This window comes from Strix uralensis, chromosome 1 (genome assembly GCF_047716275.1).
Source record: "Strix uralensis isolate ZFMK-TIS-50842 chromosome 1, bStrUra1, whole genome shotgun sequence".
Classification (NCBI taxonomy): Eukaryota; Metazoa; Chordata; class Aves; order Strigiformes; family Strigidae; genus Strix; species Strix uralensis.
Window position 1 is genome coordinate 147181056 of NC_133972.1, and position 25518 is coordinate 147206573.

At 38.5% G+C, this 25518-nt stretch overlaps 1 protein-coding gene across 1 annotated transcript in view; it reads left to right on the plus strand.

Annotated features, from left to right (window-relative positions):
• The window catches only part of NECAB1 (N-terminal EF-hand calcium binding protein 1), a 69275-nt gene that overhangs the window by 23370 nt on the left and 20387 nt on the right, over nucleotides 1–25518 (plus strand). Inside the window, exons 4-5 of the mRNA XM_074894148.1 lie at nucleotides 10177–10202; nucleotides 12564–12661. Coding sequence (XP_074750249.1) covers nucleotides 10177–10202; nucleotides 12564–12661 — 124 coding nt within the window. The remainder of the gene's footprint in view (nucleotides 1–10176; nucleotides 10203–12563; nucleotides 12662–25518) is intronic.

Sequence of the window (25518 nt, forward strand, 5' to 3'; positions counted from 1 at the left end):
GAAGATGGCTAAAATGAGCAATTACCATTTGCAATCTGATAGCAGAGCAAATAATAGGAGGTTTAACTTCCCAGCAAATTAAGGTTGTGTCTGCCTAACTGACTATGGTCTCTGCACCTTGCTATTTGGTGCAGACAGGTGTTATCTTTTTACAGAGTAAAAAAAGAGTCAGTTGGTACTGCAGTGACAATAATCACCAGGAAAAAAAGATGAGTAGAAATTAGTTAGCACTGCATAAAGTTTCCAAGAGATAGGTTGAATAGGAGTTCATTACGCCAGGATGAATTTATATTTACAATTTGTCTAGACCCTAAAGTACAGGTTATTCATTCAGGGCAAATCATTACTTTTACATCAGTACATCATTTTGAAATATAATTTGCAATTTATGAAGGTACTTATGTGTAGACAGGCTATTTTTTTTATTTCATTAAATCTACATTACCTTTTTATAACTTTTTAAATATTAAATAAATACCAACAAAGACACACCATACAAATTGATTGCGTGATTTTTTTTAACTTCCATTCCTTTTTTCTTTTGATACAGCCAGAAACAAATGTATAAATTAATATATACCAAGTACAACATAGATTAATAATGATGCTATCACTATCTAGACAACCAAATTAGGTGAAGTAGTGTGTCCATAAAAAAAGGAACTTGTTTTTTCACATATTTTAGTACTGCTACAATATTTTGCCTTTCTTGAAGGTGTTTTAATACAAGAATTGTATTTGTAAGAACTGGCAATCAAAAATATAAATTGTAAACAAATTTGTGGCAGGGTCTTCTGTCTACTGAACCATAAACCAGTATAATAATTAGTTTATAGGCACACTACTAGATACACAGAGTTACACAGAAATTACCCCCATGGGCAGAATACCTCATATGTGTTCACAAGGTCTTAACATAAGTTGTGGGTTTTTTAAAAGCCTCCTATGACCACAAAGAAACAAGAGAACACTGGACTAGTGGGTCACTGTGGTGACCCAGTGAATGCCAGTCTCCTGTTTGTTAATGCAGGCAGGGAGGTAATACCAAGAATTAATTCATACATTAAATTAATTTTAACATTCTTCAGTAAAACAAGCAACTTCTGAATATTCAGAGATACTGTGCTTCAAAAGCTACATAAAGAGACAGTAGAATGCTTTGATTAGGCCATACAACTAGCATTCCTGATGTGTAATTAGCACAAGGTGACTGCTTTAGGGGGGTAGCAGTTAACTATTCCTTAAATGCAGTTTCCAGTATTGTCATTACTTCAGGTTGAAGCTGAAAGCCAATTAGGCGTTTGACTTCCACTGAAAGTCACTTCTATTTGTTCTTTCCAGGATCTCATGAAACCTTTGGGCAATCCCTATTCAATCACATACCATTAAATACTATAAAGAAGCTGTTACGGAGGGTCCCCACTCAGATGCCCTCACTCTGTCAGTGTAAGAAAAGGCTTTGCGTTGATGCAGCAGTGATTAGGTCTGGGCTCTTAAAGCCAGGTCTCCAGCTTGCATCTACTGCAAAGCAGTGTCTTTTATTTAAAGACCCTTAAAAAAAAAAAGAAAGTATAGGCAAGAAATCAAGAGCAACGATTATTAAAGCCTTAAGCTTCAACCTAGAGTTGTACAATGATCCTTCTCCCCCTATTCATAATGGTTTAAGTGTTTTGCAGATAGCCCAGAAATAAGCACACTGTAAGCATCTGGGCAACATCTTAAGCTCTGTTGAAGGTATCAGGAGGCCAAGGTAGATCCCCACAGTGTGTTGAGTAGGAGCCACGCCCCCACAGTACAGGTTAGACAAACATGAGGACATGACTGTGAGAAGGGAAGGAGCAAGAGGAAGAACTTATCTTTGCCTACTGATTTGACACATATTTGACATGACATCTGTGTTATACATCTGCAGTGTCACAGTTGGGACCTTATCAGTGCTTGTCCTGAGACCTCAAAAAACCTCAATGCACTCTGCTTGAAAGCTGAGTTAACCTTTTCAGAGGAGTTTTGTGAGAGTGAAGGAAACTCAGTGTGGTCCCTCACCCCTCTCTCCCCTTACGACCTCAGCTCTAAGCTACACAGTGCTCAGCAAGGCTCTGCAGGGCTGATGGGAGAAATGGGAAGGGTGTAGGAGGCAAACGCAGGAGCTGCAAAGGCACCAGATCTCTTTCCCAGGGCTGACAAGAAGGGTGACAGCATATAGCTCATGGAGGACATGGTCTGCAGGTCATAGCTGAAGTAATGTTGAAGCTGAAGATCCACATGCTCTGCTGTCTCGGAGCATCCTGGTTATTAACTCTTCTATCAAGTGAACGTGAAACACTCATTTTTATTGCATAGCAATTTGTGCTACCATGGCACGAGTGTAAATCAATACACACAGCTCAAGGCAAAGGCTATCAGTGACAGATGCTCAAAGCCACCTGAAGATAGAGGTGAGCTGATGATGTTAACCACAAGAAAAGTTTTATATTTTCAAAATTTGCAGACTTTTACAAGGCAATATATGAGAAGTTTAAGACTGAGGAGAGAAGAGTGGAGTTGTCTTGGAACCTTAGGCACTGTGTTTCTTAACATATTCTCCTAAGCACTATTTTTAGGAGCATATTGGAGCAGAAGGATATTTTACAGATTGAATGGAAAGCAGAATCATGGAATGTCACTGGCCTTGCTGACTTTCCACTTGAAAAATGTCAAAGAATTTTTTGGTGTTATTTCCATTGCTATTTCTTTTCTTGGCCCTTTTGAATCACTAAATCATAATGTATACACCAAATCCAAATCTGAAGATCTTCTTCCTCCCATATTTGCATCTAATCAGGAATAAAAGTCATATTTTTATTGTAAACTTGTTATTTTAAGTACTTTAATAAAGTGTGCATCATTCCTACTACGTAGTTTGTATCTTAACAGTTCTATGAGCTCTCATCTGGTTTCTAAATCCAATGTGTGCATATGTTCAGTGCAAATGCCTGGGGGTTGTAATATTGCTGAAGAAGCTATTTAAACTCCCAGTTATCCCAACTCAGGAAACCCTAACTTGTGGGATTAGCATGCTCTAAACAATTAATAGATTGTATTACCTGGACTTCACATTTGCCTTTACTGAATGCTAAAGAGCTGGCATGCAAGACAGTCTTACAAGCACAGTTCAGCTTCAGAGGAGGTAGTTCTTCAGAAATATAGCTGTTTTGCTTACATGTGTTATTTCCTGAATAACTGTACTGAAAGCAGAGAAAAGTATCAGCAGCACAGGTCTTTTTATAAATGCAGAGAATTATGCAGGAAAAATTTGAAATTTGTGGCTTATGGGGGGAATGCTTTTAAAGCTGATTTCCTTGGTAAATCTGCCCCTGCTTAATTTTGATGTCAACTGTGACAAGCCCATGTTTCAGCAGAGCAAGAATCCTTGGCATGGTTAATGGTTTAGTGAATGAATAGGTTTTAGCAGTCATTGCAAGTGCAAGCCTCCCTTTTACTCTTATCCTTCTCCGTTCCTTCCCCTCACTCATAACTTTCATGGAAATTGTTTTTGCATAATGGCATCCTCAGGGAAAAGGTGTCAGAAGATAATGAGAAGATTTGGCAAAGTTACAAACTAAGATATGCAGAGGATCCCAAGGGGATTCAGTCTGCAGCACTGCCAGAGAGATAGTGTGATAAATGCTTCACTGGTTACTGACTCATATGACTCAGTGGGGAATCAGACTTGGTTTTCTCACTTTTTTCATTGGTAAAATGAAGTCCTCAGCCAGGACATTAGTTACAAGGTAGGAGGGATGCTAGAGCTATTGAGGCAGACCTGGGGCACAGGCAACCTCCCAAAGATAGGGAGGTCCCATTAAGCCTTTGTGTGTGGCACAAGTTAAAGGTAAACAAACTATGCACAAGCCAGAGATGAGTTTGGTGAGGACCTGAGAGCCTTGGCCACCTGCAGTGCCAAGTGCATGCTGGGCATTTGGGAGAGTCTGTCATGCTGCATGTACTGCACTTGTAGGGATGGGACTTGGCACTATGGAGACACATCTACACTTGCATGTATATGTGTCAGCAGGGTGTCTTAAGGCTCCCTCATGGTCACTGAAGTCACTGGCACCTAAGAAGTAATTCTGCTCACATCACAGGTTTCAGCAGTATTGTCCAGGCATAAGGCATTTAAAATGCTCCCACCTGAGACAGCAGCCCAAGGTGGATGGGATGACACAGGAGAAGCAGCTGGGACATGGGTGGTAGGAGAAATGCTCGAGCATCTGTAAGACTAGATGCCTATGTTATATCCAATTACTCAGGCTTCTGCTAGCTGGTCTACTGAAAAATCCCCAACTCCATTGAATACACTGGGGCTCCTTTGCCTGACAGGGGAGGTTGGACACCCAGTGCACATATGGTCGTCTACGTTTAGGACTCAGCCCCAAAATTAATCCACTTTCCTCTCACCTGCCCAGATCTTCATTAGATGCAAGTTCTGCCCTTGGGTCAAAAGAGAAATGCTGAGATCATCTGCCTGGCTAGCAAAGTCCAAAAGGGTATCAATTTGATGTCTGAGAGCAAGAAGTTGGTTAGCATTATCCTTGCAATTGAAGGAACCCATCCGACTGCATTAACCTGCAGCTCAGTACTGTGCACTGAAACTAAAATGAAATGCATGTTATATGGGACCACAGTGCTTCCTTCAAGACTCTGGTTGTAAAGATAATAATGACAAATCCTCCATAGCTTAACAGGAATCTAAGGATAGTAATTATCTGTGCCTTGGATGGTTTTCTTTTGTTTCAGTTGGGAGGCATATTTTAGTCTCATACTGGTTTATCATGGTTCAATACAAGTACACAGAAAAAAATAATGAACTTTTAAGTACAATGAGGAAAAAAAAAGATTTATTAAAGACAGCAGGAGACAGACAGACTCTTTAATTAGATGGACTGCAGATAAGTGAAAAGTGTTTTTTCTAAAAAGGAATTATTGAATGCAAAAAATTGCAGGAGGAAAATAATACATTGGATTTTGACCATTTTTTTTAAACTAGATCTTTGAGATTAAATAAGAACTTCAGGCACATGGTGCAGCACTGACATCGGAAAGGTGTGTTTGCTATTTAAGTGACATAATTGCAGCTATTGGTCTTAACTCTCAGACATTTCATGACAATAACTACAGAAATCAGTTTGGAAATGAAGTACAGAGAAAAAGGAAAGATACTGGTCAGAATGAGCTGATTATACAGTTTAGTATTTCATGGCTGAATAAAACAAGTTCACTGAGAATGATTTACACAGTCCTGATGCTAACAGACCCTCTGGTCAGACAGACAAGCTGCAAATAGAGTTGCTTGGAAATTTTCCATATGAATGGTTATTTTTAATGGGAAATTCAGCTCTCTGCAGAAAAAATGACAATTATTCACACTGGGAATATCAAATGGTAATGAGTAGTTTCAACTGCATTGACCTGAATGGAGCTGACCTAGAATGTTTCATTTCAGTTCAGTTCTTCAGAAGATAACATTGGCTTCCTAGCAGTGAGCTCATTGCTTAATGGTAGGTGTAGTTTAGGGGCCTAGTCCCTTCCATGATCTGGGTTTCCCAAATAATCACAGCAGTTGTAGTATCTCTATCAACATATGCATTTCCAAGGAGTTTAATAGACCAAAATAAACATTTTATTATGTGTAAGAATAGATAATTTAATCTCAGGTTTTTTAAAAAAATAATTTTCGGACAAAACCAGGAGTTGAAACATTATCATCTTCTACAAGGTAAAAACTGAAATTTGCTCTTTGTGGCAAAAGAGCCACCATGATGTTGCCTCTCATCTCCTCATTTAGGTTGGTGTTATTCAGACTCTGCTAAAAAAACATAGCTCTGCAGCCCTAAGTACAGTTCTCTACAGATTTTAGCATGCACTGCGACTTTTAATAGTATTAAGGTGTTTTTAGCAACACAGAGACTGTTACAGCTGGCATGGTTAAGGTGGCCAGCCAGCTATGTAGTCATTGCATCATTGTGAATCATTGCCTAATGCAAAGAGCTAAGGGGTTTATTTTTCAGACAAGTTAATAGTCAGGAAAAAAACCTGTATTCACTCCTGTAGTCCTGCCACAGACATAGCAGTAAGTGATGATTCTGAAGTTATCACTTGGGCTGGAGCTAAGCATAAGCAAACTAGGAAATTATTTAATGCAGCAAAATGTGGGACATTAAAACAGCTGTGATCCCACTGCCTGTGTCAAAGACCAGAAAGCCAAGCTGGCTGCTGCCTTTGAAAGGCCAGAGGGTGCACAGTCCAGCTAGCCCTGGGGTTGAAGAGCAGCAGTGTCCTCAGGGCAGCAGGAAGTTTGGCTCCCCAGGGACCAGCCCCGGGATCTCAGTCCCACTTTTGCTCCTTCTTCACACTCTCCTTTTTCTGTGGCAAGAGGCCAATGCCTCAGCTTGTCCCCACACCGCATCCTACTGGCAAAAGGCAGTTTTGCCTCCACTGATAAGAAACCTTGAGCAAACCTGAACAAAAATGTCTTTGCTATTGCAAAGGAGCTGTGAAGCAGAACATTCTTAAAATGGAAGCGCACGCGTAAGACTCCTTTGCAAACACCCTCTGTAGTGTTGCAGCACTTACCTCATTTTGCTGACTTGAAGTGGGATGGTATGCAGGCTTTCTTGTTGCAAAGAGCTTACAGCTTTTTGGCTGAGATTGTCCATGGATGGTTATTCAGTTGCCCTTGCACAGGCTAAGTAACACTTAAATCCTTTCAGTCATAAATTATATGCTTCTGTTTAACAATAGGAGATACCAGCCTCAAACTTTCCTCCCTAAAGCCAAATTTAGCAAAGAGATGTGCAAATGGGACCCAAAAAAGAGTTGATTCAAGCCTCTGAAATAAATCCTTCTCATATCTGAGAATGAAGAGAGATCTGAAGAAGAAAGTATTATCTTTCTTCAGCTATGATAGTCATGGCAATGAATTTCCTAAATTGCTAGTTCATAAAGTCTTTCATAGTATTGTATTCTTCAATAAAATAAATGCTTTAGATGCCAGAGTCCATACTTTATATATAATTCCTGTACTGAAGAGATGTCATTGCTTCTTATTGTGGCCCAGGGAAAATATGCAGATTTTCTGCTGGTACCTCTGCCTAGAGGTGCCTTTTGTATGTGTCAGGTCAGTGGATGGGGCTGTGGATCGGTGGATTCACACCAGTGGATGGGTGGAATAGCTTTGACCTTCCCTCCTCCCTGGCTGGCCCCAGTCCACAGCTGACTGTGGTGGGCAGAACAAGAGTGTAGTCACAGCTGCTTTGCACTCCTACATTTTGGGCCATTTCCAGAGGTACCACAAATAGGCACTTTTGCCATAGTTCATTCAAGTGAATTTGCTTATGTTTCTGTCGTTGAGCAACAGGTATGATCGACTTTGTAATGATCAGGACTGCTCAGTGGAATAGTTGTAATAGTCCTTTAAAAATAGCTCATGTTAATAGGTAGAGAACATTTTAGACACGAAGTCAGACATGTGAAAGGACTGCATTTAGTAGTCAGAAAGCAAATTGAGAGCAGAAGTTTAAAAAATGATTGTGCTGACATGCCATGAATGCATTTGGCTACACCCTATGCTTTGGGTGTTTATCATGAGTGGAGTGCTGGCGCCTGGCTGTGAGTCATCCAGCAAATATTGCAAATAACATGTTCAGCATTTCCAGATTATAGGTCTAAGCAGAAGCATCCTTGGCATACGTACCCACTGAAATGATGAACAGGTGCCCATTATAAACCTGAGGATTGAGTTGCAGAAACAGCCCTCTGGTACACACCTCACTCCTGTACTATTCAATATATTCCAAACTTGTTTAATTGTTTCTGTAGCATCCTTCAGGGAGCTTAAAATTGTATACAGGAAAAGAATTTCTAGGTTTGTTCATGACTGTTTGAAGCAGTATGTTATTATGTCTGAGAGAATGAAATAATCAGTGACACAAAATTAATTTCCCTGCCTAGAACAGCATCCCCTTCAAATAGGATGCCAAGAACAGTGGAGCCTCAGAGGGTAGTTATAATAGAGAAAGAAATACTATGAGTATGCTAGACCAAAATCCATGCTCTTTACGTCATTTCTGTGTTCTCTCATGCTTCCTAAAAGCTGCTGCACAAATCACTTTGGACAATAATTTTCTCATTATTCAGGTGCCCAATTCTAACTGAAAATGTATTCAGCACCTAACTACTTTTCCATTTTTATTTGTAGTTCTTTTGCAGCTGTGTAGCTTCTGTCAATAGGACTAACAGCGATGTTCTGCTGACAGCAACACTAAAAGCCTCCACTACCACGATGTTGAGGATACTGCAGAAGAACAAGGACCAGAATGGATTTTAATATGAATTTGAAAAGACAGCGTGAATTTGACTGGCTAACAATGTGAAAAGCTCTTTTAAACACAGTCATCAAGCTGTACATTAAGAAATGCAGAAATGTCTTTTACAAAGAGGAGGCATTAAGGCAGGTGATGTGAAGGGGCAGAAAATGCAGGGACAGTGAACAAAGACTAGTCATCATAACAGCCAACTCCTGACATTTAACATCATCATATTCTGTCACTGCTTTTTGACTCAGGCAATTTTCCGGCTTTTAGGGTTTCAGTTTGCATTCAAGGAATGAACACCTGGACCATTCAAAAAATTACTGTTGAACTGCAGAAGTGGTTGATCAGACACATTTGATCATTGATGCCACAGCGATCTGTGGTAAACAGCCTTAAGGAGTCACAGACACTTTTTCGCATCACACAGTCTGTTGACCTAAGAATTAAGTTTCTCAGCTTCAGCACCAATTCTTACGGACTATGAATTTCATTATACCTGCCAGCAAGGTCATTGGAAAAATCAGACACAAGACTCATTTGCAGCCATCCAACTTGGCCTGTTCAAATGCAGATAAGGTCACCTCCGTTAATAAAGTTGTGAGAAAATCTCATTTACAACAGCAATTAAAAGTGTTCAGAAGTTTTTATAGCCCTGAGTATGCAAGTTTGTGACAACCCAGGATCCTGCAATTTCTGTCTGTTTCTCTCCTTCATGAAATAAAAGCCAGATGTATGGAAGTTAGCATTGATGAAAGGGACTTTTAAGATAATACTGTGTCATCATTTTATTAAAAGGTCAATAAAAAAATCCCATTAAAAAGATAAGTGAAAAAATCCTAAGTGCAATCAGCCATTCAATATTCACCCCTCAGCAAGATTCAAAAAAGGACATTCATGCTTATTAAGTTTCTTTAATAACCAGTTTCTTCTCCTCCTTGGAAGAAAGTCAATATGCTAACTTTCAGAATTGAGCTGTAGGTCAAATGTTTTGTCTTTTGACTATTAAAGTCTCAGAGAGGAAATATTGCTTAAGAGAGAAAATATCGCTTAAGAGTTGAGCAAGATGAAATCTGTTTCAAGTGAACAGTTTTGAACGGTATAGAATACTTGCATGTATTTGTATAATGTTGGCATGGGAATATGGCAATACAGCTATACTTTTCATATCACTAATTTTGCTGAAGTTAGTACTGGTGAATGGCAGGTTTATGGCCAGGAAGTCTTAGAAATTATGTGTGCTGATGGGCTATGTCGGATTCTATCTTCCTACTGTACTGTCTCTCCCATGGAGCAGTGAGGATTACAACCTGGAGAAAGTTATTGGGTTTTCCCTCATTTAGCATGAAGGGTCGAGCTTTCTGAGCCATGTTGTCCAGCATGACAGTCACAGAAGAGAAGTACAGGCAGAAAGGTGGGGAAAAAAACTATTTCTGGTGTTTAGATGGATTTCTGCCAGCACTGGGAACAAACGCATAAAGCTTGAGGAGCAATGACTGCACCATGACGCACAAAGGCTGGGTGAGGAACTTCAAAGAGGGTTGTTGGTGAGTAGGAAGGTGACAGTGGGAACACAATTGGGAAGCAGGGCTGTACCTGCAGACAGCTTCAGGGATGCTGCAGCACAGCTACAGCCTTTGGCTTGGAACAAGCCTCCCTAAGGCAGCAGAGCAAGGCCAGCAAGGGCCAGGCACTCACATCTCCTCCTAGAGCCCAGGTAGGGAGGCTTCATATCCCAGTCAGGCTAATCTTTGAGTCCTACTATTTACCAAACCAAAAATAAAAAAATTACTAAATGCACTAACTGTCTATACTTTTATCTTCCCAGCAATCTTGACACAGAAGAACTCTGCGGTAAGTTCCTTTTTGGGCAAGAACATAATCTATGCCTGCAGCAGCCCTGTGCAAGTGAACATACCGTGTGATATGATTTTTTTTTCTGTTTAATGTTTGTAGCTCAAACAAAAAATCATTTCCATTGAAAGAACTCCTGGGAAAATGCAAATGGCTTATAATCTTTCAGACTCTTGTCATCCATTACACACAGAAATTACTTTGAAAATATTTTTCCTAATCAATAGTTCACATTCTCTGAGCTTGAAGATCTGTTCCAATTAAAAGATAGATAACTTTTATTTCCCTTTCATGTGAGATATTTTTTATATTTAGTTTATCACTTTCAGAGGTATGAGTGCTTTAGCAATTTTGAGATTGTCCTATTAGTACCCCACTAGAGGAAAATTTATTACTTTCCTCCAACTTGAAGCAGTAAGAACAGCAGTTTGACAAGTTCTACTGTCCTTCATCACAAAAGACTCCTGCAAGGCCTGGAATCTTGCTCTGTTATCCATTTCTGTACCCTATTCTGGGCTGTGAGTCATTTCACCAAAATCCTGTTTGTTCTCCAGCTGATCTTACAGCACCTGATTTAGGAGTGCTCCTTGCAGCAGAAAACAATTCACAGAAAATTTCTGCAAGTCCTCACACTAAATTAAAAAAAAAAAAAACAGTTATACTTGTCAAAACTAGCCTATTTCTGAGAGAAATATGGTAGCCTGATAAAATTTCCAATGGTCAACAATATTGAAGACCTATAAAAGCTGAAAATGCTGTCAAATTAAATGCTAGTTCACTTACCCACAGAACAACCCTACCCATAGCCAAGACCTCAGCCTGTGGCTTATAAATATATGACAAGAGCCTCAGCTGAAGTGAATTGGGCTGTGACAAGTTCTGCTGGTTGAGCATCTGGCCAAAATTACGTAAAGCTGGACAAGGAAGACAGGTGGTTTTGTTCCACAAGGGTTCACTGCTGCTGCACTGGAGACTTACAGGTTTACTCAGCACCTGACCCCACTAGCTACCTCAGACTGGCCAGAGGGCTGAGGAGGGTGTCAGCCTGGCACTGGCTCTGTTTTCAGTCTGTTTTGGTTAAATATGGGCTTTTTCAGCTGTCCTTTAAATTTTTCATTGTTTGCCCCTATGGTGTTTCTGATCTGTGACTCTGGTACTGAGTTTACGCAATACATGTTTAAGCTAGTGATTAGACAGCTCTTCCTGAGTTATCTTAGTTCTCCTCAGATATGAAGCTTCATTTCCAGGATACTAATTCACAGTACATTTTCATTCTAAATCATTTCATTCAACCTCTCAGCAATACGAGGTTATGTTGCAATGTTCCTGAAGCCTTATGCTTTCATGACTCCCCTGAGAAGCTCATGCTGACCTCTTAAAAGCTTCAAAGTATTGCTATTTATTATTTCAAATAGCTCCTATCTAATCTTGTTCTTCCTGTCTGTCATTTAGTTGTTGTTTTTCATGCTCTTCCAGGTATCTGATGTCTGAATGCCTTGTCTAACACAGTCTCTACCTTTAACATAAATTTCTTCCTTTCTTTTTCACATTTTTTCCTTTCTGTACCTCCCTCTAGTGTATTTTGCCACATCGACCAAATGGGAACTCAGGTTGTGATTTCCCAGGTTTGCCTCCTCCTGTTGCTGTATCTCTCTGAGTTATGCCCCCTGATTTTACATCAGCTCTTTCTGTTAAAATGTCCTTTGCTTTGAGCAGCTACACAAGGTCATCCTGCAATTTATGTTATTCCCATGATTTTTGTTAAAAGGATTCTGCATGGATCCTATTTGTTGAAAATATAATTACAGTACCTGGGACTAGAAGCTTATCTGGCCAACTCATGGTGTCTTTGTTTCTCAGAAAGAAACAACTGGCCTCAGCTGACCCCAACTGACAACAGCCCCCACTTGATCTTACTCCTTTAAGGGCTTTACCAGAATTATTTATTTTTGTATCAATATAATCAGATTTAGTAGATACACATGAAAACTTCATTTCTTGACAGAAACTGTAGACTATTTAACTGAAAATCCAATTTAGAAAGAAAATGTAGATATTTTTAAAATATCTGTTTCAGCTGTCAAACAGATACTTTAAATTTTTGTCAATTTGGCACCTCATTTATTGAAAGAAAATGTTTTGAAACACTGATTCAATATTTTGAAGTACTCCAGGAATGATTTTGAGGGGAAATAATAAAAAAAATTAAAATAATCCTTTTCATTGTAACTCTTGTTGATTTTATATATTTAGATAGTTAATAACACCATAACAGAATTCCAACTTGATAAAATTGATATTTACTGAAATATTGATTTTTCAGGTCATTTATAGGTGACATGGGTTTTTTTCTTCTTCTAGAATATTTTTCCCAGCACTTAGGAGAGTATAAAAATGTCCTATCTGTCTTGGAAGACTTAAACATAACTGTACTGAGGGCAATGGACAAAACAAAGAAAGTAAGTAAAAATTGTGAAATTTTATTTACATTGTACATTTTGTTTATTTGAGCATATATCCAGTATTTTTTTAAATCTAGATAAAGTTACTAATTCATATTTAAGTTCTTCCACATATACATGTTTGTAGCAAAAGTCCAGTAGGAAAAGGCTTGTCAAAATGGTTGAGTATCAAAGATGTAAAGTTCTTTCTGCAAAGAATCACAGTTTGGATATAAGCAAAATTGTCTTTGAGAATGATCTGAAGAATGTTCTTCATATCATCATACCGAGAGAGGGTTCCATTTCCCATGCCAAATGTGGGTAAGTATTATCAGTATATCAACATTTGAAAATAGTCTGAATTTGAAAAAATAATCCAAGTTTTTGAAGTAGAAAACATGTTAGTATAAGATGCTAATAATTTAAACTATATTAATGACAACCATTAAATTAGGTAGGCAAGAATCATTGGAGACATACTGGGAACTCATATTAAATTGTATTAAATGTAGATTCCAGGATAGTTTAAAAAGATTAAAAAAGGTTGTAATATCTCTCCCCATGTTCCCTGAAGCTGAATCCCAGTACTCTCATGATTATAAAACTATCCTTTAGGCAGCGGCTGTGCATCCCAACTACTTAGTCCCAAAACATAACTGGCCAATGTAAAACACTTGAAAGTATTTCTGATAGTAAAAACAGAAGACGTAGAAATTTGGGTTGAGTGAAACCTCCTGACCAAGAACAAGATTTCATTTCCATTTCAGGCATTTTAAACAAAAGCAGTGTTCAGAGTCTGCAAAGAGGAGGTGTTAGGGCTGTTGCCCACCAGCGCAGCAAGGGGACATTCACCCTGGAGGGAAGAGATGTTTCTCAGGAGAAGCTGTTTCTCTGTCCATCTGTCTGATGGGGGATGTAGCCATGCTGCAGGATATGCTAGATGGCTGATCCACTTGGCACTCGATGCATTACAGTCATACCTACTCGTCTGTTCAGACCTGCTCATTCATTCAGACATCCCAGCTAGATGTCTGATCAGAAGTGCATCAAGACATTGGGTAATCACTTCTTTTCCCCGGCTAAACAGCTAAATATTATGTGCCAGGTGGAACAGCTTCAAAGGGTGAGGGAAAGCACAAACCAGGGAAGGAAGTGAACCTAGATCCTCCAAACCTGTCCCCAGACCTGCACCACAAGGTTATTCACTGGAAGGCATCAAGAACAGAAATTTCAGCCAAAAGCATTCAGTGAGATCCCATGGGGGTGAAAAACCTGTAGTTTTCAGTCAATCAATGGAGAGATCAATGGGGAGAAAGCTGTGCTTCTCTAGAGAAGCTGTTATCTGTGGCATTCGGGTGTTTGCAGGAGTGCAGTACTCATACATTTTACATGAACTGCCAAAATAAAAACCTGAAAGTGCAGCTTATTTATTTAGAGTTTGAGACAGTAAGCTGAATGTCTCTCCATTCATGCTGTGCATCTTCCACTCCTAATGGAGTGAATGTGTGCTAACTCACTGCCTCATTGAGCTGGACACTAAAAAGCAACAGATCAGTTTATTGTAGATATGCATATTTTTTTAAAAATTAGCCCTGTGTATAAACTACTGCTAAAGGGCAGAATATGTCATCTGATAACTACTGAAAGTAAATAGAAGATGGCATTTAAGAATTCAGAAGTTAATTACAGGGAGGAGTCCTGGTAGACTAATCAGAGTTTTAAGAAGTAATCATTGGCCTGACTAGAAAAATGGATAAGAAAATCTGGAATATTAATGAGTGTTTCATTTGTCTGCTTGAAGAACCCATTTAAAAAATAACCAAACCACAGTTTCTTTGAATTTTATTTTCCTGAGTGGAGATTCAAGCTTAATGAGTTTTCTGTCTTTCAGGAATATTCCAACTGACTATTCATTAGAGGTGGCAGAACTAGAGCAAGGCTAACAGTGGAAAAACACTTTTAATTCCAATTAGTAGAAACAGTGTGTGAACACAGTCAAAGAGCAAATGTGTCCTCAAATATTCTAAAATAGAGCTTTCTGCCAAGGATATGCCCAGCAGCTACAGCTTTGCATGGAAATTAAATTCCCAATTCAAAATTGGGATTATTCGCAACAGGAAATCAGTTCTCAGGAAACAGATAGGTTATATGACCTCACTACCTGATAAATCACTGGAGTGCAAATATTAAAATTTCCGTCTTAAATAGTCCAACCTTTTATTGAAGTTTATGGTTTAAAATCTGGAATATACCCATCTAAAATCAGAGCTGGGGGTGCAGCAAAAACTAGTTAGCATATTGAGATAGCATGGATAAATTATGTTCCTCACCAGTGACACGCAAGATGTGATGTAGCTCCTAGCTCAAGTTGACTCCCCAGCTCAGGCAAGCGGGTGCTCAGAAATGGGTAGTTTGGTTATGAATGGCCATTGGCATGTATCCAGAACAAGGCTTGGGTTTCCTCTCCTAGTGCAAAACAAAACTTTGTCACTGCTCTGCCATTGTAGCCACCTAATCCTTTGAATAGTCACTGAGTAATGGGAGCATTTATTACTATCTTCTAAGCCACCATCTAGTTGGAAAATTCATATATAGGAAAAAAACACAGAATTGAAGACCTGCACTTTGAGAGCTATAAAGACATAGTGTATCTACAGTGGCTAGGTCAGTTCCCAGTGACCAAGACCAAATTCTCCTATTAAAATCCAAAAGTAAAAACTGTTGACATTGAACCTGAACTCCACTCTGCAGAGCATGGGGCTGATTACGGACCTAGTTCTCAGGGTTGCTGTGAGATTTCCATCCCCTCTGACTTTTTGTGGATTGGAGAAGGCTCAGCACCTCTGTCAGTCTGTGCTAAACTTTCCCAGAGTGCATGCCACTTCAGGTAGGCAGCTCATTCAGTCTTAAATATTTGGGGGGAAAAAGGAGCAACTTGGTACTTCATTCATTTTATTTATCCAGTTTAGAGTCAGATAAGCAATCACCACTCAGTCCTTCCTATAGAAAATCCCTGCTTTCCTACCAATTCAAGTTGCCCATACTCAGTAGGTACTTTGCACGAGAGGCAGCTGTGGAATTGGAGCCCTAGAAAAATTGTTCAGCTTCAGTTTCCAAGGAAACCCTGGAGAAGGTGGATGTGTCAGTCTTCAATGAAAAACTGAACAGGGGATCAGCATGTCTGAAAAATCTAAAAACTTAATCTATAAACCCTCCTTATTCCAGATAAAGACAGAACTAGAAATTAAAACCCCCTAATATATGTAGTTTAATAGACTTTTCTTTACTTTTTGGCATATACTAATCTAAGTTTGATAACACCAAAGTGTGTAGCATTATTTGACTCACAACCAGAAATCCAGTACACAAGTGTGCACCAAGTAGATTTTTCACGTTGTCTTGGTTTTTTAATTCACGTTCACTTTTGAAAATCACATACATTAATGAATAGATACCTTGGGGTTTGTTTACAAATATTCCCAACCTGTTCAGCCTTTAGTTGGAAAGATCCTCCACCAAGAGCAACTGGAGTTTGGCTTGCCTACAGACTTCTGGATTTGACTCAAGATGAACCAAATTGTCCCCATCACTCTGAATTATTTCCATGTGTAGATATCTTTAACCCAACAGATTAGCAGATAACTGGCTCCTGCAAGGTAATTGCAGCATAATTTCTGTGTACTTCATGGCCATCTGTGGTTTGAAAGGGTTGCCAGCACAGCTTTCTTGAACAGAGCTTTTCTCCAGTCTTCCAGTCCTGTACTATCTGAAAGTGAAAATATTGAGTCATCTGTGGAAAAAAATGTTCCATTGTGTTGGCAGGTTCAAGAAACTTTGAAACCAGCTTTCTTTTCACCATTCTGGGGCCAGATCCCTCCAGCCTAACCAAACTAAATAGCACCTGGGAAGAGAGAAGGCCCTTGGTGATGTAGGAGTGGTCCATGCTCTGTTGCTTGAAGGGAAGGTGCTAAGCTAAAAATGCAGAGAAATAGATATAGAAAGACCATCTTTCAGCAGGGAAAAGACTGAGTTGTGTTTGCAAGCAACATACTTTTAACTTTACAAGACAGCTTACCAAAGGATGCTGGGGAAGCTACAGCCCTTCTGTTTTGCTGCTGGTCTCTTGTGTTTTATCCTTACACAAGGAAGAGAAACATATATCAGGACTTTTAGAGGGACTTGTGGCATTTGATATTTGATAACTTCTCTCCTTAGGATGGAGAGTCGTCTGCATGAGATGCTTTTACAGGAGTGATGAGGACAGATTAATCATTGGTGTCAGTTGTTTTTCTTGTACCTGCCAGGTTGATATTTTCCTGATCAAAGTACAAGCTGGGATAGTTCTGTTTATCTCATTTCTTCTTCATCTTATATATAAGAAGCATTAAAAATTAAAGACTCAACAAAACCACAAATGCATTTGAAGGCTTGTTTCTTTAAGCCTTTTTTTTCTGACATCTTTTATAACAAAACACAGAAGCATACTTAATTAAAATATTTAATCTTAACTTTTTTATTATCCAAATAAACATAAAATTTTCAACAAACTGCATTTTTATTACATTCCGTAGCTTGCAGTCACATATAAACACAATGAAGAGAAACATTGCAACCTGAAGCACAGAAAATAAAACCTGTCACTGAGTAATGATGTAGATAGGCTAAAATAGTCCAGATTTTTTAAAATGCTTGTCATCTTGGTTCTATTGACCTGTGAATACTGAAAATCAGAATTTACAGACTAAAGAACATGTCTTCCTTAAGTTATCAAGCCATAAAATTGTTGCTGTTCAGTAAGAACAAGTTTTGCTCTATCATTTTTATTTCTGGTATTGCTATAGTTTATTGCAAATGCAACCTGCTGGTAGTGGTAAAGTATTCTGTACTCAGTAAACTAGCAAAAGCTCATTTAAGCACCAAAAATGTCATTTTCATATGAAATTAAGTCAACAATATATAAGTGTTCAGGGGTTTAAACAGACATCCAGACATCTAGTGGTATTTTAGAAAACCTAAGGTATTCAGGGATGTCCAAGATATCTGCACAGGCCTGACAAATAGCACACAGGACCTGTAGGAGACCCAGGGCAGGATGAGTCCCCCTTCTGGGGCAGCAGCTGGAAACCAGGTGGGTCTCTGTAGGGCACCAGACTCTAGGTACTTCAATAGCTCTGAGGTCTCTGAAGGGATTTTCCCAGAGGAACTGTCTTACAGAGGAAGAGCTGGTAATGGTTTACGCTGATCTGACAGTGCCCATTTAAAGTTCACTTTTTTTCACCAGCTGAAGAGCATTCCCCTCTCCTCCTGCCTCCTGCCTTCCCTTTTGCCAACCACATGGGGTCATTTTCCAGCCAGGATGGGTGTTCCCACTGGCACCCACACAGTGAAGGCTGCTTCCCCGGGAGAGTGGCACCAAGTTGGGTTTTTTTCCTTGCAGATGCAGAGTCTGTGTAGTACTCATGGGGGCCATGCTGTGAGCTGTCTCAAAAGTGACATAAGACCACCATACCTGTTGTAAAAGTGACCCAACCTCCAGCAACAAAAAGCTTTTTATCTAAGCTGTTTCTTATATTGGTTATATTTATTAGATCATATATTTCAAAAGGAAATAGTGCAATAGATTATTTTTTTTTAAGTAAACTGAAACTGACTTTTAGAGTTAGTGCTTATAAGATGAAACTTTGATCCAGTGAGTAAGAGTGGAGCTTGACCCTCTATAACTTTATGTGTGAAGCGCAAATCCAACAACTATAATGCAACAGCAACCTCCTGGATGGACTTGGGCAGAACTTTTGTACAGCCAATAGAAAACGTTTATGAACAGCAAAATGAGAAATTCAAATCTGAAGGGAACATCAAAATAACCAAGAACAGTAGGAAATTGTTTAAACAAATATTGAAGATTCCCTCTTAATCTGTTCTTGTGTCATATTTTCATCATCCTTATTTCATTGTTCTATTTCTTTACATCTCTTTTCTTCCTCAAAAGTACAGCAAAATCTTTCTAGCCAGAACGTGCTTTGGCTAGACTAGTTATCATACAGTTTTTCAAAATGGAATCAAGAGAACGATGACCTCTGAGTGCACACTCCTCCTGTAAATACAGAGGTACAGTTCTTCTTTTGGAGGCAATAGCACTGCAGACTTCCATGGAAAGGAATGGCAGACAACTTAGGAAATGAGGGATGGGACACTGCAAATTTTCTACTTTTAAGACTCTAAAGTCTCATGTTCTTTGCTTTGGAGGGGCTTTCTTCCCTCCTTTGCAACTGTTTTATGAATGACACAAAAAGATTTGTCTGTGATGGCTGGGGACCAGACTTGGTTAGCTAGCAAACAAACACCACTTAACCAGCAGTAACTATGACTGGTTTATACCCAGCATTTAAATATGCAAAACATAAACATATTCAGTTCAGTATGGAAATGAAAGATAATTCTTATTCAATAGAGCAGTCAAATTCTGGAATAGCCTTCCAAGCATTTGGGAGCAAAAAAACCTAACTGCTTTTTACATGTTGCTTGCAAAAACATAGAAGGGGGAGTGCATGGTGTGCAACAGCCAGATGCTGTGTTCAGTGACTGACACTGCATGTCTAATTCTTTGCTCCTGTGAAATCATTCAGTTTTCTGCTTTGCTCAAAAAACCCCCAAAGCTAAGTGAAGTCAATGAAGACTTGTTATTACTGGAAAACTTCTTGAATAGTCTAAAAATAGGAGCCAGTCAGAGAAGATTATAGGACCTGAAAGAGTAACACAGGGACATGCAATTTAGTTACTGACGCTGCATTTATAGTAATTATGTAAATCACTGCACTCTGGAGGGTTGATACTCATTAAAGACTAGAATACCTAGATTTTTTTATTGCCTATTTGAGTAATAGTAACAGTAGTGATTATGTAAATTATATCACAAAACAACTGAAAAAAAAGCTAGACAAGCATACGTCAACAATAGAGCTCCACAACTAACATTCTGTTTGAGCAAAAATGAAGTTTTAAATTTTGTTTGTTTGTTCTCTCAAAATTTGTGTTAAATTGGCTGGAACCACTTTTTGCACATGATTAGAATTTATTAACAGTTTCCACATAATCTAGTCTTGTTATCTTTGCAATTGCACTTTTTACAAATGCGCCTTTAGCAGAATGAATGTAATGAATAGCTGCTGCCAAAGAATAACTTAAGGCAGGTATCACTCAGTTTATCCTGATTATTCATTTTCATGCATTGGCTTTGAATCCAGTTAATTTGTTCCTTGCATTCATCACTAAGTTTTTTCAGCTCAGCATCAGTCTAAAATACCATAGTCCTCTCCCATCTTAATGTTTTAAGATGGACAAAATAACCAGATTCCACTGGAAATGAAAAGCCAGAACAAAAAGGAGTTATTAATTTTATTATTCCTTACAAAGAAATAGAAATCTGTTTAAGATGAAGATTACACAAGACACTGAAGGCAGACAGATGAAGTTCAAGAGACAAGGAGCAGCAGTGGTATATACTGCAGCATACAATGATTAATACTTAATACTGTAAGCCAACTGACAAAAATACTGCAATGTAATGTATTTCTTAACTGCACACAGTTAATTCTTCCTGTATATTTGATTGTTTTAGGCTGTCTTCTAATGACAGTTATCTTTATTGCACTAAATTGGACATATATTGTATCTCCTTCCATTACAGTGAGTAGGGGTTTTGATTCTCATAATTTTTAGAGGTAGTAAGATACTGATTAAAAGTTCATAGATGAAGAAGAGTTTCACAAAGAGTGAGTACTTTCTGAATTCCACATCAGAAAACATCCTCAGAATATTTATCATCCAGCTAGTCAAGCAAACTGCACTCAGGATTTGTCCTTCTCGCATTAATGGTGTGTTTTCACATCCTATTAGGTATCTTCAGGTACCTTCAGTGGCTTGGCACCACTTGCATGGATGTCATAAATTAATACCATGGAGGGGAATGAGGATTGAAAGATCTGCTGTAAATTCATGCTTTTCACAGAGGAGACAGAAGGAAAGACAGAGCTAGAAAACCAATAAAAGATGTGGCTGCCCATAGATTAGGTATTAGGTGCCCTGCACTGCCAGTGCCCAGCCTCAAGAATATAAAATTGAATGGAGGAAAAAAACCACATCCTACCCTCTGGACAGATGTTGACTATGTTGCAGCAAAAAATCCATGAATTGTTGGGCCAAAAGAAGATTCTTCTAGTGAAAAATAGTTCAATTTTTCATTCTAAAAAAAAAAAAAAAAAAGCAGTAATTTCAAGATTTCATACATACTGTTCATTCAAAGAAATGACAGGTATGGTGGTGCTCCCACCTCCATTTCTCACAGGCATTTAATTCAGCTCTAATATCAGACCAAACATGCCCCTCTACAATATTAACAGTGTTCAACATTAGATCTATGAAATGAGAGGATTCTAAAGCAGTTGTTGAAGAAAGTCCTAAAGACCAGACTTTCTTGACTGAACTCTGAATAATTGTCAAAGGTTTTTCAGTAAAAAATGGAAAAAAAGTGGAGTAAAGCAGATGCCTTCAATGCTTTTTTGTGTTGCTTAAATTTCAAAACTTTATCAAGTTACAATTTTGGTGGGAATTTTTTCACCAGTCCTTTTTGAGTAATCAGAACTCAACAAGGGGATAAAAAGTAGTAACATCAACTATCAGAGCAATAAATGAACTTGTTACTAAGCTCCAGCTGCACTAGGCTTTTAAGAACTGTTCCTATTTGCAGGCATAGTTGTTTCTCATATTCTGCTTTTCCTAGCTAAAATAGCTATAAAACGGATTAACTGCAGTCCGTAAATTCCTAAAAAGAACCATCTGGAACATTTTTTCTTTTGACCATGGATGACCTGACCTAAATTCCTTGAGTTGTTTTTTTATCATTCCCTAATTTCTGATGAGACAGTCTTGTCAGCGGTTAGAACTGGAGTCTGGATACTTTTTGCATAAATTCATGTATTCAGGTGTTTGTCTGTAAACTCAGATGAAGAGAGGAATGCTGGTGGTAGTGCTAAATATATCACCAGTTGCACCCTACTGCAAGGCACAGAGGACCCTATAAATAAAGAGCTATTTTTATCTAGGGACATCATTAAATGAGGTTTTGGAATTTAATTTCATAGAATTTTCTAACTATAAAATTTATTTAAGATCATGACTACTAGTGCAAGTCAACTCAAACGCAGATAAATTCAAAAAGCTGCAAGCGATGAATTCTGAGCAGTTGTGCAAGAATATTCCAGAGATTCACCCCTTTCCTTGGAGCTCCTTATCGGAGTAATGAAAACTCTTGGGAATTTCTCTGATCTTTTTTGTGGAAGTCTTATATCTACTGGGGCAGAAAGAGACAACACTCAAATTTTTGCTGGTAGCAGCTGGTAGTCAGAACTAAAAAAAAAACAAACAAAAACAAATAACAAAAAGCCCCCCCCAACCTTAATTAAGTTAATATCCATACCTTTAAACATAAAAGTGTATAGAAATAACTTCACAGCAGAAAACGAAACCTTTAAGCTAGCTATTCTCCTGTCGATACTTATGAAAACCACCAACAGCTTTGATGTTTTCCTTGTATTCTTACAACCTTCTCCCAGAAGCAATGGTATTACACATATCCCTGCCACCTGCTGACATAAAACACAGCCAAAATACAGTTTCTTGTCTCTAAGCTATGTGGTGCACTTAAGAGCATTTAAATAGGAGTTTTTATCCATGCATGAATTCTTTTGTGCTGTTCTGGTGGATGCTATTACAAATGTGTCTCAATATTCTCCTATAATCACCCACGGCTGCTTATTTTATTTCATTGCTTTTATGACAGCACTGCAAGCGCTTAGCAGAGGTTGTCACTGTTCCAGTTCTCTAGACAAAATTTAAACATGTAATTTATTCCAAATGTAACACTTCAATAAACTTGTAAAGTTTGTGCTGCATTCTAAAATTGAAGTTGAATCTATTTAATAGTTTGGCATGTTATGCCTTTGCTCACTCTTACAGTGAGGATTCTGTAAAAGTTGCATCTGTGTGAAGTCAACACAGTAAGCATCTCTGGATCTGGCTTCTGTTGAAATTACAATTTTACTCTGTTCTGATTCCATCCAACAGTCTGAAGAATTAGATCTTAGTGATTGAAATGAAAAAGGTGTAAATTCTTTTTCATTTTAGTACAGTTATTCTGACTAATTTTATATCTTCAATTTAAAGTTGTAACCCAGGGCATTGTCCCACTAATATAGGGTCTAAACATACAGGGCAGGAAACATTTCATGATCAAGGGAAAATTAAATAGATTGTTCCTTACTGAGTTTTGCGCAATGATAACTACTTTTCAGTTGCCTTGGGGATATTTTTTGTAAAGATAAGCATAAATAATTTTTATGAAATTATTTTGATATGACATACAAAATAGGGAACAGAAAATTGCAGAGTAATATAAAAGTAATAAATAACTATTATAAGTAATGTTACAAATAAAATAAAGTACAAATATGTTACAAAGTGTTACATAGCATAAACTGCCATATATCAATATAGGAAGGAGAGGCCAAAGGGACTAGGTTTGGTCAGCCTGGAGAAGAGGCTCTGGGACAATGTAATTCTACTATCCAAAGGAGGGTTATAGAGAAGACAAAAGAACATTATCTTTTTCAGGGGTGCATAGCAAAAACATAGGAGGCAACTGCTACAGCTTGCAGAGGGAAAATGCTGACCAGGCAAATGGAGAATACTTTGCACAGTGGGGGTGGTGCAACACTGGACCAGGTTACCCAGAGAGATGGTGTAATCTCCGTCCTTGGAGATATTCCAAACTCAGCTGGACATGGCCCCAGGTGGCCTGAACTAGCTTTGAATTTGGCCCTGCTCTGAACAGGGGGTTGGAGTAAATGGCAGCCAGACATCCTTTCCCACTCTAAGTTTGTGGAGCTCTTGCCTAAGCTCTCACCCCTTCTGAGAGATTTCAGAGTTATTTTTTGTCCCAACCAAGTTTAATTTGCTTGCCCCAAGTAAGTGAGCGCAGGTATCTCCCTCCTTCCCCATCTCAAGAAGCTGTTCTTCTGATAAGTGGATCAGCGTCATGTCAGGTCACATAAGGGCAGAGGATCAGGGCTGGCACCAGGGCTCAAGAGGATCAAGAGAGCCACTGAACCTGTAGTAATCCTGAGATGTGGACTCCCGTAAGAGATACCTAAGCCCTGCCTCCTCCACCTTTATAAAAGAACCTCTTTTGCACCTTTTAAGATAGCCATAAGCCAGTTTTAAAGACCGCTGTGACCTTTTCCACAGGGAAATTACTAATTATGTGTATTTTCAGTTGCATTAATGGAAAGTCAAATCTTAGCTGCTTGAAAAGGTCACAGTTGTCTCTTGATGAAGAAGATGTGGAAAATTACCCTCACTCACAATCAGTAAAACTAACAAGCAGAACGATGAGTTCACACAGGTTTATTTCATCTGGACTGCCCAAACTGCTGTGCAGTATAATGTATATGCTAATTAACAGTAATTTACAGCTAATGAAATTCAAGAAACAGGCTATTTTTCTATTTTACATACAGACACCATCAGTGGGTCCCATTATTAATTTCTGGCACACTATACTGACAATACAAATGCTGGGGATGACAGTTAAGCTGATTCTACCATAATATATGCTTAGTAAATTGATACATATTTTTCTTAATTCAGAATTAACATTTTCTTTCTTCTATTGAAGTCTTGTACCAGTGTGCCTTTAGTAAAATGCAAATGAAGACACTTTTCTTTAGGCAGTAGAGTGGTGAAACGATAACGAAGCATGGCTGGTAATTCTTCATTGCTGAGAGCTGGAGTTGAGGTTTAAGTTGAATTGTAATGGACATTCTTTTTCCCTTCATGACTTCAATTATAAAAATGATGACAATTTATATATGCTGAATACCTTCTTCCAGGATCTTCGAAGAACTTTAGGACAGGTAGGAGTAGTCATCTTTCAGTGGGCAGGAGTCAAAGTTGCCCAACATTGCTGTGAGCTCAGAATTGCTGGTCTCAGAGACGTTAAAGAAAATACTGAGTAGCCATTTGCTCAACTGGGTGCATTAAGAGAGTTATGTAATTCCGCACAGAAGAGTTGTAAACACCAATATTTGGGTAAAATATACATAAGGAAAGAGTCTTTGATAATGCTAGCCTGCCTAGCCCATCTTTACAAAAAAGCTCTGTGTACCCAATCAGGTAACTCTAAGCCATATTTAAAGATCACAAGGACCTTTTCCATAGGGAAGCCTTTAAATATAGAACTTATGGGACAACAGAACAGGAAGAAGAAAGACTAAATCCTGGTGCAATGCACAGACCTGGAGTAGTTCTGATGAAAAAAATCTTAATAACTTTCATATGCAGGAAAGTATTTCTGAAGGAGTCAAAAAGCAGCCAGCCTCAGACAGTAGCAAGTATTACACAGCTAATGTTTATATGATCCCCTCATCAGCAAGGGCCCACCTGAACAGTTTGCAAAATGAAACAGTATTGATGTAAATGAAACAGTATTGATCTACATTTTAAGTTGTAATTCAGCATGCTCGTATCAGATTTACCATGACTATTAGCAGGAAGCTCTCTGGAGGTATCTGTAGCATTTACTTTTTGGATGCCCAGAATTTTAAAACACTTTGATTATCCTCCTCTTGTGAGATGGCTTTGGTATTTGAAAACTTACAAGAAATTGTCAGTGATAGTCAGTTCTGTTAGTTTTTGTTCACTTATTTCCAGGAGCACTGGCAAAAGCTGAAAAATTGGATTTATATTGCAGGGTTTTATTTAGCTGTTCATGCTACACAGATTTGCACACATTGTTCTAACATGCCACAGAGAATCACAAT